Raw genomic sequence first — 26,346 nt, forward strand, 5'->3', positions numbered from 1 at the left:
GGTCCACACTTTCAAACTGAGCAGCCATTTTCTGCAAAGCAGTAACACAATCTGCATTTGGTCTCCTGTGTGTAATGGAGATCACAATGCGAGAAATGAATACAATCATCTAAACTGAAAGATGAACTAGTAAGTCACTGTTACACCTGGTAAGAGTGTTGAAGGCTTTGAATAGTGAGAAGAATGAAGATGAAAGTACAGAGGGATGTCTCAGGAAGGGGAGAGAGTGCTGTGAATGACTGAGGAGTCAAACTGGGTATCCAAATCTCTGGGGAATGCTGGAAGTGAAAGAGAAGATGTGTTTTGAGGGTGATATGCCAGTTGTGGGCAGAAATCAGTGATTCCTTCAGTTTTCAACCAAACATAAAGTCCACGCCTATTTAAATATTTTTAATGTTTAACTGTCTAGTTAATATTTCTGGTGGAAAATGACTGGATGTGGCCTGTATCCCATCACCAAGACACTATTTGTTTACAAATGCATAGTACTTGATGTGAGTCCAGCTTCCTCAGAATCAGCTCTGAGTGAACAGGATGTCTGGCACTCCTGTTTATGTCTGTCTGCCAGGGCACCCTGATTGGGTCAGATTAACAGCCCCAATTAGCGAACTCATATTCTGAGGTCTATTTGGCTGCCCTTGTTATAGTCATGACAGTGTCTTCTTTGTGAAGATGACTGTTACAGTATGAATTATTGGCAGTGAGTTCAAATGCAGAGGTTCACACCAGATTTTCCATTGGTTCCCTGACTTAATGCCAAGCTACTTCCCAATTAATAGCAGATCGGGAGCAAATAAACTCCTATTATTAAAAGTGAAAGTCAAACCCAGCCTCACTCTTTGGAAACCACATTTCACAATATGTTGTTACTTGAGCTATTTGCAGCATTCAGTGTTTGAACACCAATATTTCTGCTCCTTCAGTCCACCATTAGTTGTTATATATCCCAATTGCTACCTGAAGCACCCCATTGACTGGACATAATGCACTGTTATTGCATGGAGATGCCTGACTGCTTTATCTTCAGTTTTCCAATGGTGTGGGTTTTGCAGATGTCTGTGTATTTTAACAGTAGGTTATGAGAGTTGAAAGTTTTTTTTCAATATGACAGAACTGGGAGTATACGAACATCCCAGGGCTCACTAATCTATGGGTGAGAATGAGGTTTGCAAGCTGTGTGACCTCAGAGCACTGGTTCTTGCCAATGGATGCTGGTGTAAACCAGGTTGACTGGCAGTGAATTTAAAGCAAGATCATTTGTAACCTCTGTAAAGTGTGATCAGGTGACTTTGTCATCCGCCACACACCCAACAACCCCAACAGGGTTGAATAGCCTCCTTCCAAACTGAAAACCTCTCCTACTGTGATACCATGTTAAGACAGTAATTCCAACAATTATTATTTCTGAAGGCTTTATTAATAATAATGGGTGGGGATTTCCCTACCAGCCATGGTATGAGTAATGGTGAGAAAGATGGGAAAATATGGAGCAAATGAAAAAAATCAGGATCTTAATGACAAGAAATATTTTTGCTATTTTCCTCTAAGGCTTTAAGTGGAGATATAAGAAACCCAGTATTGAGCAGCAACTGTCTGACTTCCATTCATTTATACCTCATTAAAGCCCCAACATCACTTCTGACTCTCCTCTCCTTCCCTGAGAAACTAAATGGTGCAAATTTCCTGACATATGAATTTCGGTGGGTACCTGCTAGCTGCAGCCATGATAACACTTGTCTGAGTCTTCATCCAATTACTTCTTCATAACAATGCCCCTGCATGCTCCAGGGCCTCTCTCCTCCTTTGAGGATAGTGTTCTGAAGAAGTGTCATATTGGACTCAAAATGCCAACTCTGTTTCTCTCTCTGCAGATGCTGCCAGACCTGCTGAGTTTCCCAGCGTCTGTGTGTGTTTCACTACCCTCCCTGACATTTGGTCCACATCGATCAGACTCAGTGGCTTACCACATCATCGTGCCTGCTCTTGGATCAACTCACATACCACTTCAGGCCTTCGACATGTCACTACAGAGGAGAAAGTGAGGACTGCAGATGCTGGAGATCAGAGCTGAAAAATGTGTTGCAGGTCACCTGACCTGCTGTGCTTTTCCAGCAACACATTTTTCATGTCACTACAGAGCTTAGGGTCACCCAATACTTGCTTTTTCTGCCAGGTTGCTTTTTGCGCAGAGTCACATGTATGTCTAGGATGCATCTCATAGCTCTTAGCTTGGTTTCTCAGCACCCAGTCACTTTGCACTTATTTGGAGATTGCTAGCCTCCATCTACTTCACAGTATTTTCTCAGTAAATGTTCTCAGACTTTGACATACAGGCCTCTGGCTTCTATGTCGGCCACCTTGGTTTTTTTTGCACACAGGGTTTTTGGTGCTCCATTTGAGGCTACCAGTCTTTGCTTTACAATGCCATTTAGCACAGAGAGAAAGCCAGGTCAGTTGTCACAGCGGGGAGCACTACCAAAGAGTGAACAGGTCACTGTCTGATACTATGCATCAATGACTTCATACACACAGCATAAAGTGCAATAAACACACTGCAAATGGCCCATGTGTGAAAGTGAAAGGGAAGCAAACCTTAGTGAGTGAGTGTGTAAAAGTGCAGAGGGCAGGAAGGGTAAATAGTTAAGGAAGGTGAGGTAGGTGACAGCCATTGAGTAGACAGAATGCATGAAATAGTGAGTCTTGCAGTCAATAAGCCTTTGTGAGAGGTGTGTGCAGTGACAGTGTTAGAGTGAGTTGTTGCTATTCGAGTGAGAGGCAACATAGAGAAGATGATGGCACTAACCCTTTTAGAGCCAAGATTATTGACCTGCTCCCTGCACTGTTTGGCATCCTGCTTCACCAGAGACAGGGTCCTGTCCCAGGCTGCAATTTGGTGAGTTTGGTGGCATTGTATCGTGTGACTGATGGCAGGATAAAGGTCTGTCCTTCTCTCCCCCTCCCCATTCAGGAACATCTCCAGGCCTCTGTCCATGAAGCATGGAGTGAGCTGTCCTTTCCTCTAGGCCATGCTGTCAGTCCTGATGGTACAAGAACCCAATTTGAGGGCCGGGTCCTGGCCTGCATTGTCTAAAATGGTGTTCAGTTGGATTTTAAATATGGCGCCAGCGGTGTGACACCATAAGGTGCAACTCTTTATTTCAAAACATAAAATTTACTTTTAATATTTTCATTTTTCCTTTTCTGACATTTATATAATGAAATAACCTACACCTGCACAGCGATAGTTGAAAGGTTGTTGAATATCCTAATCCTCAGAGAGGGGAATGGTGGGGTGGATAAACCAGCAGAATCAGAACAAGAAACTAGATAAATAAATGATTCAAAGGAGTAAATACTCTTTTTGTTTTATCAACAGCATTTGATTGTGAGTAGAGCTGTTGCGATCTCAGCACTAATCTGATGCTGATGTACCCTCACTAAGTCCTGTTTGTAAGTGTAGGTCTGTAATAGCTCATCAGAACTACAACATTGATTCCAGTGCATTCTCTTAAAACTTAATCTATTTCTGTTTCCTTCAAATATCCTTTTAATAATAGAATAAATAGGTTTTTTTCTTAGTTTCATAAATATGAAATATTTTGTGCTTAAAGCTGCTTTGATCAATACTGTTGTGATCGATGATTTCTGCGATTGCATGTTTTTGAATAAGTATTAACTGAGTATTCTGTTATGAAGGCAGTCCTGTTGCACACAGTCTTTTCTCTGAGAGCTTGACATTAAACCTGGTCTTTACTCATAGTACAGCGCAGAAACAGACCCTTCGGTCCTACTCATCCATGCCGACCAGATATCCTAAATAAATTAAGTCCCATTTGCCAGGATTTGGTCCATATCCCTCTAAACCCTTCCTGTTCATATACCCATCCAGATGCCTTTTAAATGTTGTAATTGTACCAGCCTTCACCACTTTCTCTGGCAGCTCATTCCATACATACACCATCCTCGGTGTGAAAAAGTTTAGGTCCCTTTTAAATCCCCCACCCCCACCACCTTAAGCCCTCTAGATTTGGACCCCCCCCCTCACCCCAGGAAAAAGACCTTGACTATTTACCCTATCTATGCCCCTCATGATTTTGTAACCTTCAATAAGGTCACCCCTCAGCCTCTGACAATCCTGGGAAAATAGCCCCAGCCTATTCAACCTCTCCCTATAGCTTAAACTCTCCTCTGGAAGCATCCTTGTAAATCTTTTCTGAACTCTTTCAAGTTTCACAGCATCCTTCCTGTAACAAGGAGACCTGAATTGCACACAGAATTCCAAAAGTAGTCTAATCAATGTCTGTACAGCCACACTATGGCCTCCCAATTCCTATACTCAACACATTGACCAAAGAAGGCAAGTGTACCAAATGCTTTCTTCACTATCCTGTCTACCTGCAACTCCACTTTCAAGGAGTTATGAACCTGCACTCCGAGGTCTCTTTGCTCAGCAACACTCCCTAAGGCCTTACCATTAAGTTTATTAGTCCTGCCCAGATTTGCCTTTCCAGAATGCAGCACAGAATGTAGCACCTCACATTTATCTAATTAAATTCCATCTACCACTCCTTGGCCAATTGGCCCATTTGATCAAGATCCAGTTGTACTCTGAGGTAACCTTCTTCACTCTCCACTACCCCTCCAATTTTGATGTCATCTGCAAATGTACCATACCTCCCTTTGTTCACATGAAAGTCATTTACATAAATGATGAAAAGCAGTGGACCAACTGATATTGCACACATCTGGTCACAGGCCTCCAGTCTGAAAAGCAACCCTCCACCACCACCTTCTATCTTCAAGCCAGTTCTGTATCCAGTTCACTCCTTTTAAAGGAGCCAAGAACTGAAGCTCACAACAACACTAGCATGTTGTGCTCCTCCCATTACTAACTTTAAAAAGCGCTTTTTAAAATTGCTTGTCCTTTGCAAAACTTCATGTGTACTTGCAAGTGTTTTGTATTCTGCAAATCAAGTGATTCCTTTAAATAAGTGAGGATATAAGTTACTATTCTTTCTACCTGGGGTATCTGTCACGTGTGTTTAACAGAATAATAGCTGACCCTCTATCAGGTTTTCACTAATGTTGTGACCTAAAAATGAAACACAGAGTTCAGGTCATGTGTCTCCCCACCATAACCCCTCTGATAGTCTTGAATGATGAGATATTCAATAAGAGAGGGACTCCGTCTGTAGTGTCAATGTAATATCACTTGTTGCATCAATGTTATATCCTACATTGACCATCTTAAAATCGTCCCTGCTAACATAATTGTGCAAGTTCACAATGTAGTAAGTGTTTTGCTAATAGTAGAATTGGTCTTTTTATAATTCCTAGGATCTGAGTTTGAACATAACTCATACTCATTTTAATCGTTCTTTCTTCTGATAGTTCTAAGTGAAGTAAACTGAGTATTTCTCCCAACCAATTGGCAGCTAGTGTTAGATTCCATTTCCTCCCCCTTCTTTGTCTGACCATTTGGTATTGGCCTGATTAATGCTAATTTTATCAAGCCTGCTCAGAAATACTGTAAGTAGTTTGTTGGGGGTGGATGGGACAGGAAATGAGGCATTGATTTTGCATCCAAAGTGCTAAAAAAATTCTGCATTTTTAATCCATATTCTGAAAACCTTTCACAGCTTCCTTTACAAGGAGTGGTGACACCTTTCTCAATTTTATGAACAGAAAATTTAACAGGTGAAAATCATCAGTCCTTAAGCATCACAAATGGAAGAGAATTGTTATTAGTGAGTTGCATTTGAACAGAGGAATAAAGAAGAGCATTTTCTTTATTTGGAGAAAACTCCAAGCACTGGGGTAGGCAAGGACTCAGTCTGTTGACTGAGGACTAAGTTATGAGATCAAATTTGAAAAATATAAAAGTGACAAATGAAGACAGATCACTTATATGATACTAACTGTTAGTCAAAAGCGCTATTTAAAGTTTAAGGTCAACAAATGAGTACAAATTGGTGGAAAAAGTGAGTTTAGAATTGATATGAGGAAGCATTTCTTCATGCTAGGAGTGTGTGTGTAGAAGATAATCTCAGATATTGAAGACAGCATGCATTAGGGGAAATGGTCCTCACATCTATAATTTTGTGATGAACTTAATATAAGGGATAAAATGAAATACAAACAGTAAAACTTGCACTAAACCTAGTTTGCTCTTATTTACTTTTCCTACAAGTTATATTTATTAATGGCCCAAGTTTAGTTTCTTTCTTAAGAATTTGAAATCATAATAGCTTTTTAATTTCTTAGCAAACCAGAACTTCTGCTGTCCAGTTATGTTCAACAAAGAACAAGGAATTTCTGCTCAATCTGGATTAAAACTTTTCTGTCTGCCCTATTTGTTAGGAATTCATATGTTTGTTATTGAGTGTAAATTGTAAATAAGATAGTGATCATGTACTTCTTGTACAAATTCACTGGTGCACTGTAAAACTAGTGGTATGTTTCAATTAAACCTGTTGTTTTTCAAAAAATTTTATGTGGTTTTTATTTAGTGATTTCTATTCTTTTGTTCAGGTTCTCATTCCCTGATTTCAGTGTATGTCTGCAGCCTTATTTTGTTCATAGGAGCATTAAGAAAGTAAAAACTTGCCACACTTTAATTGCATGATTACATTTCAAAGTAAGTAGTCTGAAAATTACTGTTGGTGAATAATGTAATATTGACAAAGGGACACCAGGGAATGACCTTAAATGAATGGAGTGAGCTCGTTAAATTAAGTTGTGGATGCACTTAATCTATAGGATGATGAAAATGCACAAGGTCATCATGAACCACATCTGGTTTTGAGAAAGTACTGATTACAGTTAAAGTTACTTTTGCCTGAGGTCTGAGAGGTCTCAACCCTAAAATGTTATTCTTTGTTACCAGAGAAACTTTGTCTTTGCCATATGTTCTAAACCTGGGAATGCTAGATCTTGTCAGTGAGTGGTAAGTGAGAAAGGCCTCCATTGTATCAGACTAATTTATTCACTGCAAATCTACAATAATTTAAACTGGCTCTTTGAAATTGAGTCAAAAGCATGTTTATTAGTATGATTTTAGTTTGAAATGCTTTGATTGAAAGTAGCTCATTTTGACATTTCGTGAGTGAGACCACTCCCTTATAACACCGTTATTATAACAAATTGCTGTTTAGCCTATTTAGCAGTAATTTTCATATATTTTCAAGCAAGCTATTGTGACACACGAGTATAATAGGCTAAAGGTGACACATCGTTATACTATATTAATGATAGTTCACCATAAACATAAGAGGGAATAAGTTTTTAGTGGGATGCACGGTGGCTCAGTGGTTAGCACTGCTGCCTCACAGCGCCTGGGTTCGCGTCTCACCTCGGGCGACTGTCTGTGTGGAGTTTGCACATTCTCCCTGTGTCTGCATGGGCTCCCTCTGGGTACTCTGGTTTCCTCCCACAATCCAAAGATGTGCTGGTTAAGTGAATTGACCATGCTAAATTGCCCATAATGTTAGGTGCATTAGTCAGGGGTAAATGTAGAGTAAGGGAATGGGTCTGGGTGGGTTACTCTTCGGAGGATCAGTGTGGACTTGTTGGGCCGAAGGGCCTGTTTTCATACTGTAGGGAATCTAATCATTATACCACTCTAAAGATGGCACACCACTATGCCATAAAGTGAGCAGAAGTGGGCTCAGGAGACTTGTGTTTTCAGACTTATGCTGTTTATACAATGTAGAACATGTAATTTTCCCACTGGATGGAAGAAAAACCATGAGTCATTCCAAATTACTATACTACTGATGGACAGGCCCACTAGATATAGATTGACTAAAACGATAGTGGAACTGAGAGGTTATACCCATCAGGCTGTATTGATTAGACATAGACCTGTTTTTCTCTGGTAAAGGAAAGATTTTGAGTTGACTTGAGGTTTTTAAAGAGTTTGATGGATAGATGAGGAGATGATACCAGAATTACAGGTGATAAATATAAAGTATTAATTGATAAATCAAATAGAAAATCAAAATAAACCTATTTTCTTAAAGAATTGTTAAAATATGGAATTCACTCCCACAAGAAGTGATTGAAGCAAACAGCATGAATATATTTAAAGGGAAACTAGATATACGTAAAAAGAAATAATGTTTTAGACAAATATATTGTGGATGTAGAAAGTAGGACATGTGCCTGTTGCAATGAATAGTTTGTTTCTCAATGTAAATGTTATGCAATAATTTTTAGTAGGCTATGGCAATTGAAGAAATCAAATTTTGTTGCTAAATGAAATTCTAGATTTTTCACTTCAATTTGGTGCTCATATTCTGCAACTCTTAACTTGATAATTGAGACTAAATTGTTGGTGGCATAAATTAGATGGGTTTATAAAATATTCACAGGTGCTAGTCGGTATTTTGAGGTCAAACATACTTTTCCCATGTGAACTGAGACATTGACTGACATCTAATTGCAGGCTGGCTGATTACCCAGTCTTTTTAGATGGAAAGGCCTGAGGAGGGTCAAAGAATTCTTCTTTATAAGAAGGCTTAATGGAAAGAATTTGCTTGATTTTAGTTCATTAGGTTACATGGCTGTATTTTTGTTTCTAAATGATTACTCTTAGCATTAAGCTGTTTATCAGGAACATAAATGAATGTCTTTGTAAAAATGGAATGAATAACAGGAGGTCTGTTACAGCTTAAACATTATCAAGCATTAGTACTTCTATTAGTGATTTGTCTTACAGACTAAAAGGAATACTGTAATGTTTGTACTTGTGAGTTCAGTTTGACATGTAATGTTTGAGTATACTGATGAAGCAGGACCATTACTGTGAGTAATTCATACTTATCTGCATATCAGAACAGCAGATCAAGTGTAGGGATTATTATTTAATGCCCATCATTATATGAGATATGTTTTGAAGTGGTTCGAAATCCCTCAGGAGACATCAAGACATTGAATAAGCCAAATGTTTAATCAGTGACGAGGAGTTTGGGGTACTCTTTTATGAGTACAAAAAGCTGTATTAATTTGCTCATGGCTACATTGGGCATGAGATGTAAATTTTTCAGAGTTCTTAATGAACTGTTATAACTCGCCATTGCTGGTAACCTAGATAAGAAAAGTATGGGTTAATTCAGCAGATTTATTCCTTTGTAGGATGAACCAGTTGTAGTCAAAGTATCAGTTATCTTTTATCTGTTGGCAATATTTAATTCAAATGAATTTATTTAAGATTTATTAAATGGAAGATTCTTTGCACTTGGCAAATGTGTAAATTCCCAAAACATGAAACAGGCAAGAGGATTTATCAGTCTATTTTACTGAACTTCATGCATTTGCTGCGCATTTCTATGTGCCTAAATTTAGCCTCAATGGTTAACTTAATCCTGACAGCCAGACTACCAGCCTCAGAATGTGAAATTCTTAACCCTAAAGTGAACAGTTTTATTTTCCTACTAATAAAGAAGCTGCTATTTACTTTTCCAATTTACTACTTTTATTGTAGGCTGGTCATACTATCTGTCATGGATGTTCATCCTCTTAGATATTCCTCCCTACCTTGTCAGCCTAAAAAAGTATTTTATACCTTACTTTTGATGACCAGAGCTTTTTATTTCCCCTGACATAAGACCTTTCGACCTCCATCTTCTCACCAATGATTTTTTAAATCCTGAATGATTTGGGAATAATTGCAGTGCCTTTAGTGATTATTACCCTTCACTGATAGTAAATCACTGAACTCCCCTGAGGCCAGAACCCAATTTTTGTCTGCGTCTGCCACTGTCTGTTTCTGCAAGCACCACTGCTCACGTGCAACTGTATTTTGCGCAGCATCTGCATGTATCTGTCCTTCCTTGGTTTGATGCATGGGATGAAAGAAAACCTAACTTTATTGATTAGAGTACTATTGCCACTGTTCGTAAGTTAATGACAACATTGGTAAAGAGGGGAAACCAGTCTGAATGTCTAGTTAACTGACCACCTTCGTTCCACTTCAGTCCGTTGAATGAAAACTACTTTAAGGCAAAGAACAATTACGAGTATCATTAGAACAGATATTTACAGATAATTGGCATGCAAAGCAAACAGCATACATGACTATTTCTGCTATATCACTGTAGTTTCTCCCCAAGTTATGGTAGGAGATCAGGAGCATCCCATTGAAATCCTGCCCAACAAGAATGCCTCCCTTCTTGTGAATTTTCTGCACTTGCTACGAGCTGTTTGCATTGATGTTCCACAAATATTTTCTCTTTTTTTTATTGAAATGTGAGCATTGACGGAAGGAATTGGAAAACGTACAACAGAAGAAGGGGTCGTAGTTAGTGCCTGAACTCAAAGGTGCTTTATATATAACACCAAGGACTTACGTTGTCAAAAATAATGTAAAAAGGAATTCAATTCAAGTTTTGTGGACATTTCTTTGACCAAGGTCATTGACTACTGTGGACCTTGGAATTTGTTTAGGCAAGATTTCCTTAACATTTTTTAAAAAAAGTTCATTCATAATATATGGGTGCAACTGGCTCGGCTGGTGTTAACAAGGGAAGATTCCACCATCTGCCACGGCAGCGTTCGAAACGGATTCCCAAGAATGTTGTCTGGCTCCCTGCTTGAATAGTTGAACAATAATACCACAAGGCTATTGTTCCAGCTGTACCTTTTTGGGGTTGTTTCTCATACTGAGTGGTTTGGAGGGGTTCTTGTTTAATTTAGTTCACTTAGAGGATAGCCTAAGAATTAACTTAGTTGGAGGAAAGCATGCTGACAACCAGCAGAGTTAGAAGAAAGCTTGCTTTGAGCAATCTGTCCAGCTTATCTCTCCCATTTATAAAAAGAAAAAAAAACTCTCCACATCAATTCAGGGTAAAACCGGTCTATTCCCTAGAAAGAGTAATTGGAAGAACATCTCAAGATTGTATTTGCTGAGCAAGCTATGTCTGTAAGACTTCAGAGGCAACCAGGCATTATTCGTGACTTAACTACAATGTGCTAGAACATCAGAGTAACAGATTCCAGAACATATTGCAGTTTATCCTTCTGGCTTCAAGAATAACCCATTTGCTTAATATTTTTATGTCAGAAAACTAAACTGTACAGAGAATTCATTTATCTTCTCTTTCCCAGAAGTATGTCTGTGTGTCTTGCATATATTTAAAGAGTTAGCTTTATGCTTCTATATATTACTGATTTGTGTATGTTAACCAATTATTTCAGGTTACTGAGAAAGTTTTCCTTGGATAATAAACCTATAACTGTGTTTATAAAGATACCTGTTGTTTAAAACCTGATGTAGACGAGATATTTAATTGGCAAACTTGATAAGTGGGAACATTATTTTTATTTTGTGTTGCAATCCAGGAAGTAGTGATCAAGAGCAATGGTGCACTACTGCAGCTTTGTAACATAAAAGTGGGCGCTGACAATGAGGGATACTCAATGAGGACATCATTTTCTTGGAAATGTGGTGCTAATAACTGGAGATGTACCAAAGGAATTATACAAGACTTCTTGTATGTTGTTAGTTTTGGCAGTTATCATGATTTTTCTTTTGAGTTGTAAATAACCATGGCTAGGCTAATTGAATTGGCTGGGAAGTTATGGTTTGAGTTAAAAGGAGGAGTTAGGAAAGCTGATATTTTTAAGATAATAGCACAATTTTTCTAGTTGGAAGAACAGCAACACAAACCAGGTGGTGAGTCAATTGTGTTAGTGACAAGTTGAATTCAATGAAGAAGCTTGAAAAAGAAAAAGAAATGGATATTAAAAAAACTTACATTTGGGGAAAAAGAACTAAAGAACACTTCAAAGGGAGTTAAAGGAAAAGAAAAGCGTACCTCAGAGAGAGCCTTGAGAGGAAAGAGAAAGAATAAGAAAGCAATTCAGACAAGAGCAAAAGAGAGAAAGGGGAGAATATTAGCTGAGAAAGCGGTAATTTAAAAAACAATCATCTGACTTCAGGGAACATCCTGCCAAGGAATGTCTGAATCAAAAGCACAACTCCGTGTTTAAGTTTCTGCAAGTCCCTCCAAAATTTGATGAAAGGGTTGCTGAGTTTTTCATTTCTTCTGTTTAAAAAAAAAAGCTAAGCAAATAAGGTGGTTAAAAGGAAACTGATCATCACCTTGGCAAAGCAGGTTTGATGGGCCTAATTTATGAAGTTTATACCTTGCTTTCTGAAGTGGCTTCTATAGATTATAAAGGGATTTCTTTTAAAAGAAAAGGTTATTCTCAGTGCATATGAATCGGACCTTCGGGGCTTACAGCTGGAAATTTCAGAATGCTCAGCTTGGGCAGGGTAAAGCCAAATACCTTTGACTGTTGTGTGTGGGCATTAAAGGTAGAGACTATATGTGAAACCCTTAGGAAAGTAATTCTCTTGGATGAAGATAAAAGTCCATTCCTTTGGTAAGAACTCACATAAAAAGCCAGAAGGTTGCAGCGCCAAGAAGGGCAGCTGAGTTGTCTCCAGTTACAGCCTGGTATAAAAATTTTCCATCGCCACTAACCTAAGAAAGATACCAGGTGGAAAGATGAAAGAAGGCAATAGTCATTGATGAGAGGGACAGTTGGGGATGCCCCAAGATCTCTTCCTCAGGTCAGACAGTAAAGTGCTGGGAGTGGGAATGATATCTGATGGCCTAAGCATTTCTGACATCACAAAAAACACCTTCATGCAGATTAGTGGAATTTGAGCAGTACACAAATCAGTGGAGAGAAAGGCTATGGGTTTCAAATACCACGTTGTAGCTCTGACTACAGCTGGGAAACCAAATATAAACACTACGAACTATCCAGATGTTTGTTTGCCTGCAATTTTCGTTGATTTGGATAATCAAAGGAAGTGTTCAATATGTTTTCTCTGGGTGAGGCTCAGAAAGTTGATCCAAAGTTAAGTAGCCCAATCATCTCAAACTGAAGTTGAAGTCAAGGGAGTTCTGAAATATTGCTACATAAAAATGGGATTTTGATGGGGAAACAGAGACCTTTTCTCAAATGCACAGATGAAGAGTTGACAGTGATTCACCAGGTACTGTACCGCTCAAATAGCAGGAAGAAATTTTAAGGATAGCCCATGAAATTCCCTTGGAAGGGCATGTTTGAATCTAGAAGATCTAAACACCTGTAGATCAATATTTTTACTTGGTCAGGTCTTTATAGAATGTCATACAGTTTTGTAAAATATGCCATACACAACAGACTGTGGAAAAGTGCAACATACAAACAAGCCAGCATATTTAATTGCCATATCAGTTTTGAGAGACCATTTAGCTGGATATTAATGTGTTACATTGAACTTTTACTGAAAGCAAAAACAGGACACCAGTGTATCCATGCTATCATGGATGTGGGTACTTGATTTCCAGAGGCCATACTCTTAAGAGCAATCACTTCTATCATAGTGGTAGAGGGATTAATCAAATTCTTCATTCGATATGAGTTGCTGATGGAGATCCAGTTGAATCAAGATTCCAATTTTATGTCTCAAATTTTAAGGCAGTTATGAGTAGTCTCTGTATGACACAGTTACAGTTTTCAACATTCCACCCATATATGCCAGGAGTTTACAAAAGATACTATGAAACCCCAAAAGTCATAATAGGGACATACGTCATGGATATCACCAAAATTGGAGCAAAGGACTGGAATTTCTTTTGTTTGCCATGCTGGATTCATCTAATGAGTTGACTGGTTTTAGTCCTTTTAAATTAAGTTTTAGCCATGAGGTAGGGAGACCCTGGAAAGTAAAGCTTTTAGGACTGAAGGGTGAGTCATCCATGTTATATGACATCTGTGAACTGGCTCACAGAGACATGCAAAGTTGCTCAAGAACACCTAGAGCCATCAGAAACAACTGTGAAACAGTGGCTGTGAAACATGCCAAGTCTCAAACATTTCAACTGGATTGAGGTGTTAATATTACCTCCTTTATAAGGTGAACCTCTGAAAACATACAGGACAATCAAAAGAAATGAGCTGAAAATGTGTTGCTGGAAAAGCACAGCAGGTCTGGCAGCATCCAAGGAGCAGGAGAATCGACATTTTGGGTATGAGCCCTTCTTCAGGAATATATAAATAATCCAATCAAAAGAAATGGTTCACCCCAGGGCAATCTCGATTATGCGAACAACACGGGTGGGGAGTATTTTGTTTGGTTAATCGAATGTTCGGATAACAGAGTTTACCCAAGTATCGGGACCTTGAGATCTTGTTTGGATAATCCGAAATTTTAGATAACCGAGGTTGTTCTTTAGGATTTAAGTGACACCTCAGATTGATGGAAAAAGAATCTGCACTAAAATGTTGAAACACTGCACCCATCCAGAGGAGCATTAGCAAGTATGGATCATTCAGATAGTAAGGACAGTGGAATATAGATGGGGCAAATAGAAATGAGGCAGAAGGAGAACTAGACCATTCCCAATTGAATCGCCAACTATCTAGTTACTTAACACTGAACTGTTAGGCAGGTTAGACACCATGCTTTTATGTTTAAAGGCAGAAAAATGAAAACACTAACAAGGTTATGCATCAAATTTAAAGAAGTCTGTAGGGATAAACTAGGATGTATAGTTTTAGCCATACATTATGTGGAATTAGGAGAATTCTCCTATAAAATAGTTTCTTTACCATTTAGGGAAGAGAAACAGGCCTAGTGAAAGCAGAAATCCAACACATGTTGTAAAGCAGTCTAATTGAACCAAGGCAAAGCAACAGAAGTTCCCAATAGTTTTAATGCTTAAGCCTGATTGGTGAATCAGATTTTGTATCAACTATAGAAAAATCAAGCAGCAACAAAGGTTTGTCACTTGGAAAATTGCATGGATAGTTTTGGCAGTTGCCAGACTTCTTACCAAAATTGATATGTGAAATGGATACTGATGAATTTTGTTTTAGCATCGAAAACTAAAGAGTTATTTGCCTTTGTCATCCCAAATGATCTTTTCCAAAACCTGGTGATGCCTTTCAGGCCAAAAATGCTCCAACAACTTTTCAGACGTTGATGAATCAAATGTTAGATAGTGTCCCTAATTATGCCGTACGCCTTGTTGTATTGGTATACTGTGACATGTGGGAGGACCATTTGGAACAAGTGGAAGTTTTATTCAGGGTAATGCATTTAGCTGATTTTGGTGAAAAATCTTGCCAAAATGAATTTATAAAGGCAAGAGTAACCTACATAGATTATATTACATGTATAGGAAAGGACAACTGCTGTGAATGGCATTGTGTGTGCATCTACAGTATATGGATTGCAGCAGTTCAAGAGAGCAGCTTACCATGACCTTCCCAAGGGCAACTAGGGATGATGGCCCAGCCAGTCCACATCCCATAATTTAATAAAAAGCAATTTTGTTTTGTTTTGGTTTTTCATCATTAACCTTTCTCCTAAAAGATTGGAGCTCCCAAATGGCTACTATACAAACATACTTCAGTTAATTCCTAGTGATGACTTTCTGGTAACTCTGTAAATTCTTCAGATTTGAGTACTGAATTGTTTTTAACCATCCCAGTTGAGTGATCCCTGTGTTTATTAAAAAGAAAAATGTTTTTAAGACTGGAATCCTGACCAGTGGTTGGTAGTGAATGGTGACTCTTTGATCAATTCCTCACATTCTTCAGAAATGCTGCGGCCCAGTGCCTCCTTGCCCCAGCTCTGAAAAACACTACAGTTAGATCAGCTAACTGAGGACAAAACACACATTGGTAATCCCCCTAACCATTGGATTGGTTGGTTGAGTGGCTATGTACTATTCTAATGCCCTTGCTGACTGCTTTTCACAATAGCATTTACTCCAGCATCATGATCTATTAACAAGGTGTTCCATTTAAAATTAAGCTTTCAAAATTTTCCAAGTATTGAAAGTGTAATGAATAAGTGCTTCTTATCCAAGCTCTCTTTTATTAAAGCTGTCTGCAGATCGTGTATAATGAGTGAATGCAAAATAGATGCTGTTCCACTTCAGAGTGAAATGCTGTTGATTATTCTACAAGTTGGTTTTGAAAATGAAATTAGTACAGGGCTCTTTTCACAAAGTGTCTCCTTGGTTAAAATTTCATTGAAAATTACTAAATTTACACCATTCGAAAGCAAGTAACTGTTCTAAAAATAAAAAGCATTATCTAATCAATTCTGCAATTTTCTTGCTTTGGACAAAGGAAATGCAAATTTATGGAAAATTACATAGTAACACTCTTCATGACGTCTTGTGCCTAAACCACTTAAAATAAGTCCTCACTTGCATAACAAAAGGTTTAGCTCGATTACGATTCTTTAAACCATAATAATGATATACAGAATATATTAACAAAAAACTTCAAATTGATTCCCTCGTGTTTATGATTTAATGGGACTTAAGATTCTAACTGTATGAGAAGTAGTCAATAAATATATTTGTATTATTATTAACTATTAATGATTTCCATCAATTCAAAGATCATCCAGGCATTACTAAAAAGGCTGTTGTAGGAATTGCATAATGCACTTGCTCACAGAGCTCTTTCAAAAAGAAAACAAGTCACTTGCTTATTTTCATTAGGTGTGACAGATGATTAATGTTGGACTGACTGACGTTGACAATAGGTTATCAGTTTAAAACACAGGGCAAAATTTTTCCAGCGTCTGATAGATGCGGGTAATGGTGAGGAAATGGGGAGAATGCAATGAGAATGAAAATATGACTGGAAAGGAAAGTCTGATTTACTCCTGAAGGTTTCAATAGCTGGATGAGGAAGTTAAGTCACCATAGTCTCAGAGAACCACAGACCTAATCACTCATTAGAAAGAGATGACTGGTGATGGTTTAACCTGACGGTCACCCATGCTTTAGGTGAAGAAAGAGTTTGAGAAGGAAGGAACTTCATGGTAACTTCAGCTGGCATGGGAATTGAACCCGTGCTGCTGGCATCATGTGCATTGTAAATCAGTCATCCAGCCAACTGAGCTAACTAACCTCAAGTGGCACAGGCTCTATTTACTTACATCAGATGGGTCAAGAGGTCAAGGAGTAACAGATGAAGTTTAATTTAGATAAATGTGAGATGTTGCGTTTTGGTAAGGCAAACCAGGGCAGGACTTATACAGTTCATGGTAGGGCCCTGGGGAGAGTTGCTGAACAAAGAGACCTAGAGGTGCAGAGGGATCATTTGCCCCTTGATAGTGGATTGAGTGTAGGAGTTGGGAGGTCATGTTGCAGCTGTACAGGACATTGGGAGACAATGAGGTCTGCACATGCTGGAGTTCAGAGTTGAGAGTGTATTGCTAGAAAAGCACAGCAAGTCATGCAGCATCCAAGGAGCAGGAAAATCGATGTTTCTGATGAAGGCCTCATTCCTAATGAAGACTCCGGCCCGAAACGTCGATTTTCCTGCTCCTCGGATACTGCCTGACCTGCTGTGCTTTTCCAGCAATACACCCTGTACAGGGCATTGGTTACGTCACTTTGAAATACTGCATTCAGTTCTGTTAACCTTGAAAGAGTTTAGAAAAGATTTACAAGGATGTTGGTGGTATTGAGGGGTTTTAGCTACTGGGAGAGGCTGAGTGGCTGAGGCTATTTTCCTTGGAGTTTCGGAGGCTGAGGAGTGACCTTATAGAGGCTCATGAAATCGTGAGGGGAATGAATAGGGTAAGTAGGCAATGTCTTTTCCCTGGTATGGGGAAACTCCACAACTAGGGGGCATAGGTTTAAGGTAAGAGGGAAAGATTTAAAAGGGGCTTGAGGGGCAACCTTACGCAGAAGGTGGTGCGTGGGTAGAATGAGCTGTCAGGGGAGGTGTTGGAGGCTGGTACAATCACAGGATTTAAAAGGCATCTGGATGGGTATATGAATAGGAAGGGCTTAGAGGGATATGGGCCAAGTGCTGGCAAAGGGGATGGGATTAATTTAGGGTATCTGATCAGCATGAATGAATTGGACTGCAGGGACTATGTTCCTCGCTGTATTAGCATCTATGCCACAGCTATTAGCATCTCATTATTACCTAATCTCACTTCATTTATATGCAGGTTGCTACTTACCCAGGCAGTAGAGAGAAATTAAATGGCGTCAATTTTTAGCTTGGAATTCAGAGCAGTTACTAGGAGGCTGCAACTTGCAAGCATCTTCTCTGAATATTCATATTGGCCAGTTTTCCTCCGCATTCTCAGGCATGCTTTGTGGGCAATGGACTGTTTGCAACCTCCAACTCAGATTTTGGTATCAAGAAAGCAGCCTTACCACATCATTATGACAAATGTACAATGCCAGCATTTCATCAATGCATTTTGGAGCTCACTGACACCTTGCATTGCAATTCTTTTGTCAAGCCACTTTGCACACAGGGACAGACACCCATTTCGTGCATCAGAACAGGGTGACTCTCAGACCTTTACCTTGCTTTCTTAGTGCTCACTCACTTTGTGCCTGCTTGGACACTCTTTGCTTTACCTGTATGCCTAACCTTCCCTTTTTAATTGTTGCTGCTTCAGTTGGAACTTAAACTCACCAATCCCTTGCACACTCTGCTCGTCACAACTGGGGCAGGCAGAGATGGAGCATGATGAACTATGGAGAGCAGGGAGAGTGGCAGCAATGTCCTGAGGAGGAAGAAGAGGACAGTGAGCAGGAGAAACATCACCTTCAGCATAAGACAGTGCTGCAGTATTGGATGCAACAAGCAAGGCAGGATTTAATTGGTACCCAACTTCCAACAGATCAGAGTTGGGTGACATCATTCATTGACTGAAAAGTTTTTGCTCTTCAAAGGGGAAGCAGTCTCTGTATAGTCCCAAAAGAGAGCTTTGAGATTAGATTCCTTACAGTGTGGAAACAGGCCCTTCAGCCCAACAAGTCCACACCGACTGTCTGGAGAGTAACCTACCCAGGCTCATTTCCCTCTTACTAATGCACCTAACACTATGGGCAATTTAGGATAGCCAACTCACCTGACGTTCTTGCTGCTTCTTTGCTTTATAGTTGTTTAATAAAGGTCATTATTAGCAACTGTTTGAAGGCTTCACAATATCGGATTCTCTATCATTTGATGTTTACAATGTGTTATGTCAAGATGGGCGCTGGGGAAAGTGTAATACTCCTTCAGAAATGGTGGTAACATTGCATGGTGCTAACATCTCTAGGCTTTGTCCTTGTACCTGCAGCTAAAATGGAAGCGAATTAGACAGGTGATGATTTGAAGTGCTAATATATTTGTACATATGGCACATTTTGTCTACAACGAAGTGTCACCCATGTCAAATATGTACCATTGGATGTTTTTCTTTTCCCTTAACCCTCTTACTACAATAATGTGAGGTCCTGGGACCCCAAGCTGGAGTGGAAGGAGCCTGTCTTCTAGTGGAGAGGCAACTCTAGAGGATCTGGACATGCTGGGAGTGTCCAGCCTCAATGCTGATTTACCCTCCTTGTCTTGTACTCCCACAGGATTAGTGCAGGGTTTGGCTGGAGGGGCTGGACATCTCTGGATTATACTGAGAAGAGGCTTCAGGAGAGGGCTTGTGTGTGTTCCTCATCTGTCCGGGTGCACACTGGCAACCCTCTGAATCCTTGAGTCAAAGGAACTCCCGGAGTGAGCTCAGTGTCCCTCATATCGCTATCATCTTGCCATTGATGCTGAGCACCGGTGGCTAACTGGGATGCGGTGTGAGTCTGCATTTATTTCTGGCAGCCACTGAGCATTTTGCTGGACCTGAATCTCCATGGGAACTGCCAACCTGTCTATGGAGACAGCCAAATTCTCACATGTCAAAACCAACATTTTATAGAGAATTTTAGTGGACACTTTCTGCCTTGGATCCAGTCAGTGAGTGCCTCCAACAAGCCTGCTGTCTGTTTTTCACATTTACATGAAGTTTTAACAACAGATGCACTGGAGTCTTCTCTTGTTTGGTGCTAAGTGGATGCTTGGTTTTCAGGAGCCCTCAGAGTGCTAGCTACCTGGGACATTGCTTGCTCAACAACTCCAGTGAGATTTCAGTGAAGTGAAGCTCTCCAGCATACGATTCACACTCTGCTCTAGCTAAAAAACCCCACTGAGATGTCAGTATTGACAGACTGTGAGGATGTCACTGGTGGCTGCAGAAGACAAGAGAAGAAATGAGTTACTGAAGTCAGGGAGAAGCTTGAGTCTTAAGAGTGTGTTCACAGTGGTGGGAATAAGGGAGCACCGCAGCACTGGGCTGTTGGGACATGGAGGCCTTAACACCCATTACAAGAGCAGTCTCCATCCTCTTCTCTTACGGGGAGAGCAGACTGATATTGCCCATCTTGCCATCATTCCCCCGCTACCCTATTGTTAGTGTTTCGTCCTGCAGTAAGACAAAGGGAAGGATTGAGTGGGGTGATGCCTGGCCCAACTGTTGGTGCGGTTGCAAGAAAAGTGGTAAACTATCCGGAGTGAGTAGGAAGCACAAAGGCGAGGGTGGCTCAGGAGTTTGGGGGATGGGGTCAGTGAGAGGCCTTGAGGAAAGATGCTCCATGCAATGGTCGCCACAACATGGTAAGCTGCAGCATGCAATGGTGAAAGTGATGGGCCAGGAACCTTAGTGGAATGTGGGTGCAGTAGCGAGAGAGAAGATGATGGCACTTAACCTTGTGGAGAGCAGCAGGGCATCAACCTTTTGCCTGCAGTGCTAGGGGTTGTTGTTCTGCACCATGGTTATCACAGTGACCAAGGTGGCATCTTCAGACTGAGCTGGCAAGGTTTGATGCTGTCATCTCCTCTTGTGGCCTAGGAAAAGAGGACAGCTGTCCTCTCCATGGCTCCATCCAGCAGGACCTTACTCACTGTCAGCAAAGCAGGGTACCAATTTGCCTCTCTGACCTGGTCTTTTATAGGATTTAGGAATAGCAGTACGCCATTCAGCCCCTCGAACCTGTTCCGTCATTCAGTGAGATCATTGTGGTGATTTGTGGCCTAACTCCATATATCTGCCTTTGGCCCATTATCCTTAATACCTTTGCTTAATAAAATTTTTCTATCTCCGTTTTAACACGAACAATTTGTTTAGCATCAGCTGCCATTTGTGAAAGGGAGTTCAAAACCTTGAACACCCTTTGGTGTGTAGATCTTCCTAATCTCTCCTGGGCAGTCTGGCCCTAATTGCTGGACCTAATTGCTGGACTATGTCCCCTAGATCTAGAATTTTCAACCAGTTGAAACAGTTTATCTTTATCTACCCTGTCTTTTCCTGTTTATAATATGGAAGAATTTAATCTGATCATCCTCTAACTTTTAATTCGAGAGAAAATAGGCCTAATTTGTACAATCTCTCCTCATAACTTAACCCTGAAGTCCTGGTATCATTCTTGTAAACCTACATCCAAGGCCAGTATTATCAACTCTGGTGTGGTGCCCAGATCTGCTCACAGAACTCCAAGTGGGGCTAACCAGTGCTTTTATATAGCTGCGGCATAAATTCAGCATCCTTATACTCCTGTCCTCTAGATATAAAGGCCAGCATTCGATTGGCTCACTTAATTATTATCTGCACTTGCTCACAGTATCTTAAAGATCGATGTACCTGAACTCCCAAATCTCTTTGGACATCTACTTTCGTTAACTTCATACTATCTAGAAAATATCCTGATCTATCCTTTTTGGTCCAATATGGATAACATCACATTGAACTCCAAATGCTGCAGTTTTGCTATTCATCTGGTGTATCGATGTCCTTTTGTAATTTTGTTATCGTCTCCACTATCTACAATAATCCTAACTGTTGCACCACCTTTCCCTTGCTCCCATTTGTTCTGAAAAGCAGAGTCTCTGGACTCAATGTTAAATCTGCTTTCTCTCCACAGATGCTGTCAGACCTGCTGAAATTGTCCAGCAATTTGTGTTTTTGTTCAGATTTCCAGCATCTGCAGTTCTTTTGGTTTTTAAAAAATTCATTTGTGGAATGAGAGTGTCACCGGCTGGCCCAGAATTTGTTGCCCATCCCAGTTAAAAATCAACAACATTTTTGTGAGTCTGGAGTCAATGAGAGTCCAGACTCCCATCAAACTGTTATCTTCTTCTGTTGACACAGTTAGGGAAAGGATTTCTAACTTCATTTACCTGCGTTTCAGGTAAAACATTAAACCAAAGCCCTGTCTACCTTATCAGACAGTCAGAAATATTCAGTGCAATTATTTAAAAGATGTGTCTTTTGAGATGTGCAGCTGCGATTTGGTTAAACCTGGAGGATGGCACTTCTGTAGCTTTTGAAAATGTAAACTTCTAGCTACCAAGGAAATGATTCAGTGTGCAATGTGCATATCATCTTTCACTTTCAGGGATTATTCTGAATCATTTTTTTGGAATGCTTTTAGTATAATTTTATTCTCCCATGTTCATTCTTTTTTGCACTGTTGATGATTATGTTCCTATTTCTTTTGGAATAAGAACTTTTGTGTTTTGAATTCATCCTGTTTAAATTATATCTTGCTTAGCACTTTTGCCTTTACATGCTAGAAAAAGTAGTTAGTTTCTTAACAAGTGCTGTTTTAAAAAAATGTTTTTTCACAAGCATATAGATGCACAAAGTATTAGAGCGCAGCATTGAAACCAGGCAGTTCTGTTTGTTTACACCAACTTTGTCCACCAAGTTTTAATATAAATATATCTTTAATCCTATCCCTATACAAAGATGTATTGCAGGAGAGGCACACCATAATTTGACGTATTCAGTTCAATTATGATAAAAGATTTCTGGTCAGTTACCTATAATACAGGAAACTATTGTGTGAAATTACATGGAAATTGAAATTGGCTTAAGTTCAGTTGAGCAAGGGAGTACCATTTGAAATAAGAATTTATGATTAATTGAGGAGTTTCTTGTACTGTTGAGCTGTTTTGATTTTGCTTGGATTGTATATGAGGACAATACTGCCTATATTCAGGTATAGATTTACTGTTTGTGTGATTTTGCCATCAATGTTCCATTCAGACAGCATCATAGGGATCTGGTCACTAAGCTTTTCAACATTTATAATTCCAGATGTTGGACTGCTTTCACTCTGACTTAACTGAGTTTTGCATGAACTAGACAGGTATGGTAAAGTCGTTCTCACGTACTTTAGAGCACCATGGAGATATCAGCTAAACCTTTAGGATTTTTTATATTCTCAAATCAGATTCTCTCTCAAATCAGATTCTCTCCCAAATCCCAGCCATTGATTGTCAGCTGGTAAAAGCAAAGGAATTATGTTGTTGTTCTCACTGATGGCAGAGTTGAATTGCAAGAACAAACTGGAATGTTCTTATTCCTCTATTTGGAGGAGGGATGCAGATTTGCAAGAGGTTACCCTTCACCCTCTCAACCTGTTTTATTTTGGTGTTACACTATAGGTGCCTCTTTATTTCATGTGGTGAGAGTGAGGACTGCAGATGCTAGAGATTAGAGTTGAGAGTATGGTGCTGGAAAAGCACAGCAGGTCAGGCAGCATCTGAGGAGCAGGAGAATTGATGTTTCAGGCAAAAGCCCTTCATCAGGAATGGGCTGATGCTGCCTGACCTGCAATGCTTTTCCAGCACCACACTCTCACCTCTTTATTTCATTAATATTTTAATATTTGATATTGAAATCAAACCTCTCTGATTGGAAACTGATGATTCTTTCTTCACCTCAATCTGTACTCAGAATGCCATAATAATAAACTTCTAATTGTGTTTTTCACTAATTAAAGAAACTGGTTTGAATTTTCCCATTTGCAGTTAGTACTTTTACAAGTGAGATTCACAATGCCCAGTCCATTATTGCTCACAGCAACTTTTCTCACACAGTCCTCTGTTCTTCATCTCATTCCCTGTATGTTAGGCATCTTTCTCATGTGTTTGTAGCAGTAAAGGTAGAAGTGCTTGCCTGCACCTTCCAGTGCTCATGCTACTGGTGCCATATTTATAGACTGGGCAAGCACCATTTCAGGCATTGTAAGTCAGAAACTGACCTTCACACTGCAGTGCTCCAGAATGATCTCTGAAGACACCACCCAGTGTGGGCAGAGATGTAGAGCTACTATGGACAGGGTGATGGAGCAGAGCGCAGTGCTGTGTCCTGCTGATCACTGCAGAAAATCACAGCAGCAGGTTCAAGGCACCTGGACTGGGATAGCTGCTCAGATCAGTGCAGTGTTGCTGGCATTAAAAAACACACAGCAATGCTGGGAGAATGGTCAATGATCTGCATTCTGTAAACATAAGTGCCACCATTATCTGTCTGCTATGTGACACTCTTAGAGCCACTATTCTCTCTAAATCTGCCACTGCATATGTCTCTCACCAAGGCAAATGGACCCCGTTTCTCACTATTGCACACGTTGTACCCACTTAACAGCTCTCCCCTCATCCTCATCCTCCTCAAACTATTCACCCATCCTGAGGTCTGCATTTCCTACTTAATTGCTAGGGACATCTCACCACCTCTGTATTGAAGCACACAAGATTCTTAGAGGATTTGACAGGGTGGATGCAGAAAAGCAGTTTTCTTTTGTGGGGCAGGATAGAAGCAGAAGACATAATCTCACAATAAGGAGTCAGCACTTCTAAGACAGATGAGGAGGAATTTCTTCTCAGGCTTCTGAATCTGTGGAATTCTTTGCCACCCAGAGCTGTTAAGGCTGGGTCATTAGTACGTTCAAGGTTGAGATGGACTGATTTTTATTCAGTAAGGGAATCAAGGGCTAAGGGACAAAGGCAGGAAAGTGGAGATGAAGTTGGTCAGGTCAGTCACGATCTCATTGAATGGTGGAAGCAAACTTGATGGGCTAAATGGCTTGCTCCTACATTTTATGGTCTGAGTCATAGAATCATGGAGATGTACAGAAACAGACCCTTCGGTCCAACTCATCCATGCTGACTAGATATCCTAATCTAATCTAGTCCCTTTGCCAGCACATGGCCCATATACCTCTAAATCCTTCCTATTCATTTACCCATCCAGATGTGTTTCTTGTGGTCTCTCACTCCTGCATTACCACTGACTTCCATCTACTTCCATCATACTCAATTCCTTCCTTTGTCTACTTGCAGGGAAAGTTCCCCATATAAGTATAACACTTGTCAACTTGCATCTGACCCTTGGACATATGAGATTCAGAAGATGTCAGACCCCTTCAGCCAGCTGTCTCTCTACTTTGTCTACTGTGGAACTCTAGTGCGCTAAATATTCACAGCAGTTCAGCACTTTTCTAAATATATTTAACATTTTCTAATACTATATAGTTGATTTATTTTAAAATTCCAATGAGTTCACTTTTCAATTTTTTTTCAGAATTCATATTTTTGTCTTTGCTTTACTTGTGCGGACCCAGCTTCATGATAGTATGATTTTAGTTTATTTTTGGAAAAGCTAATGATAACAACTTAGTGACTTGATGGCTGTACATTGACTGTCCACCTTTTGCAACCTGCCATTTCCACATGTCATTATACTGTATTCCAATATCCCCTGGTTCAATGACAGTGTTCAATGTCAGCTAATTCATCTTGGTGACAGTTTACATCAAATATTCTGAGAAATGCAAACGCATCAAAATAATCTAATCTGACATCAAATACCTCATTCTTTCTTGACAGGTCATCATGATTGGAGATGATATTGTGAATGATGTAGGTGGAGCCCAGCAGTGTGGTATGAAGGCTGTCCAGGTCAGGACAGGGAAATACAGGTTAGTGAATTTACAATCCTACCCTTCAGAAGACCCTTAAAGGGTTTAATGAAAATAACTGCACATCTGTAGATTTAAATGCCACAGAAATCATAGCACAGCTAAGGCAATGGGTGGAGAACTTTATGAAAGGTAGGAAAGAAAATAGGTGTATTCCAAAAAGCTTAGACTACATCTTACAGTAAAGGAGACTCTCTATTAAAAGTCATAGATGTATTTTAAAAAAACTGTAGGCAAAGAGAAATTTATTTAGTATCCATTTCAATCTAATCATGTAGATTTTTAAAGATTCACGACATTCTTGCACTCCAACTCTATGGAATGGCAGATGTAGGAAAGATCAGACGTTTTCTTTTGCATTTGGCAATGATCCATGGCTGTCACAGGCCTTTTTAAAACTTCATTCCGACTTGTATTTTTACATCACAAATGTTATGGAGGTAAGCGTATGTAAGGAAGTCCAATTGGTACAATCTCAGTTTTATGTACAACCTACAGTTTATCCCAAACCACAATTATCTAACTGTCTTTTGAATAACTTAACGATTTTGCTTTTACAGCAGGAGGCTGTCATGGACAATGAGTATTGTTTATTCTTAATGCAAGAACTTCCTGACATTAGTCTTGAACTTACATTGCCAATTTAGACTTGTATCCTTTTACATCAAGGTTGTGATTTGGCTTGGAATAGTATTGACAGTTTGAAGTTGAAGCTTTT

At 39.7% G+C, this 26,346-nt stretch overlaps 1 protein-coding gene across 2 annotated transcripts in view; it reads left to right on the forward strand.

Annotated features, from left to right (window-relative positions):
- The window catches only part of lhpp (phospholysine phosphohistidine inorganic pyrophosphate phosphatase), a 165,860-nt gene that overhangs the window by 65,270 nt on the left and 74,244 nt on the right, over nucleotides 1-26,346 (forward strand). The window contains exon 6 of one of the 2 annotated variants that reach the window (XM_072557529.1): nucleotides 1,872-6,445. In XM_072557529.1, the coding sequence (XP_072413630.1) occupies nucleotides 1,872-2,042 (171 nt within the window). In that variant the 3' untranslated portion in view covers nucleotides 2,043-6,445. Of the gene's footprint in view, nucleotides 1-1,871; nucleotides 6,446-25,536; nucleotides 25,629-26,346 lie in introns of those variants that run through there. The other variant, XM_072557528.1, reaches the window with a different exon arrangement.

This window comes from Chiloscyllium punctatum, chromosome 38, assembly GCF_047496795.1.
Source record: "Chiloscyllium punctatum isolate Juve2018m chromosome 38, sChiPun1.3, whole genome shotgun sequence".
NCBI classification, from domain to species: domain Eukaryota; kingdom Metazoa; phylum Chordata; class Chondrichthyes; order Orectolobiformes; family Hemiscylliidae; genus Chiloscyllium; species Chiloscyllium punctatum.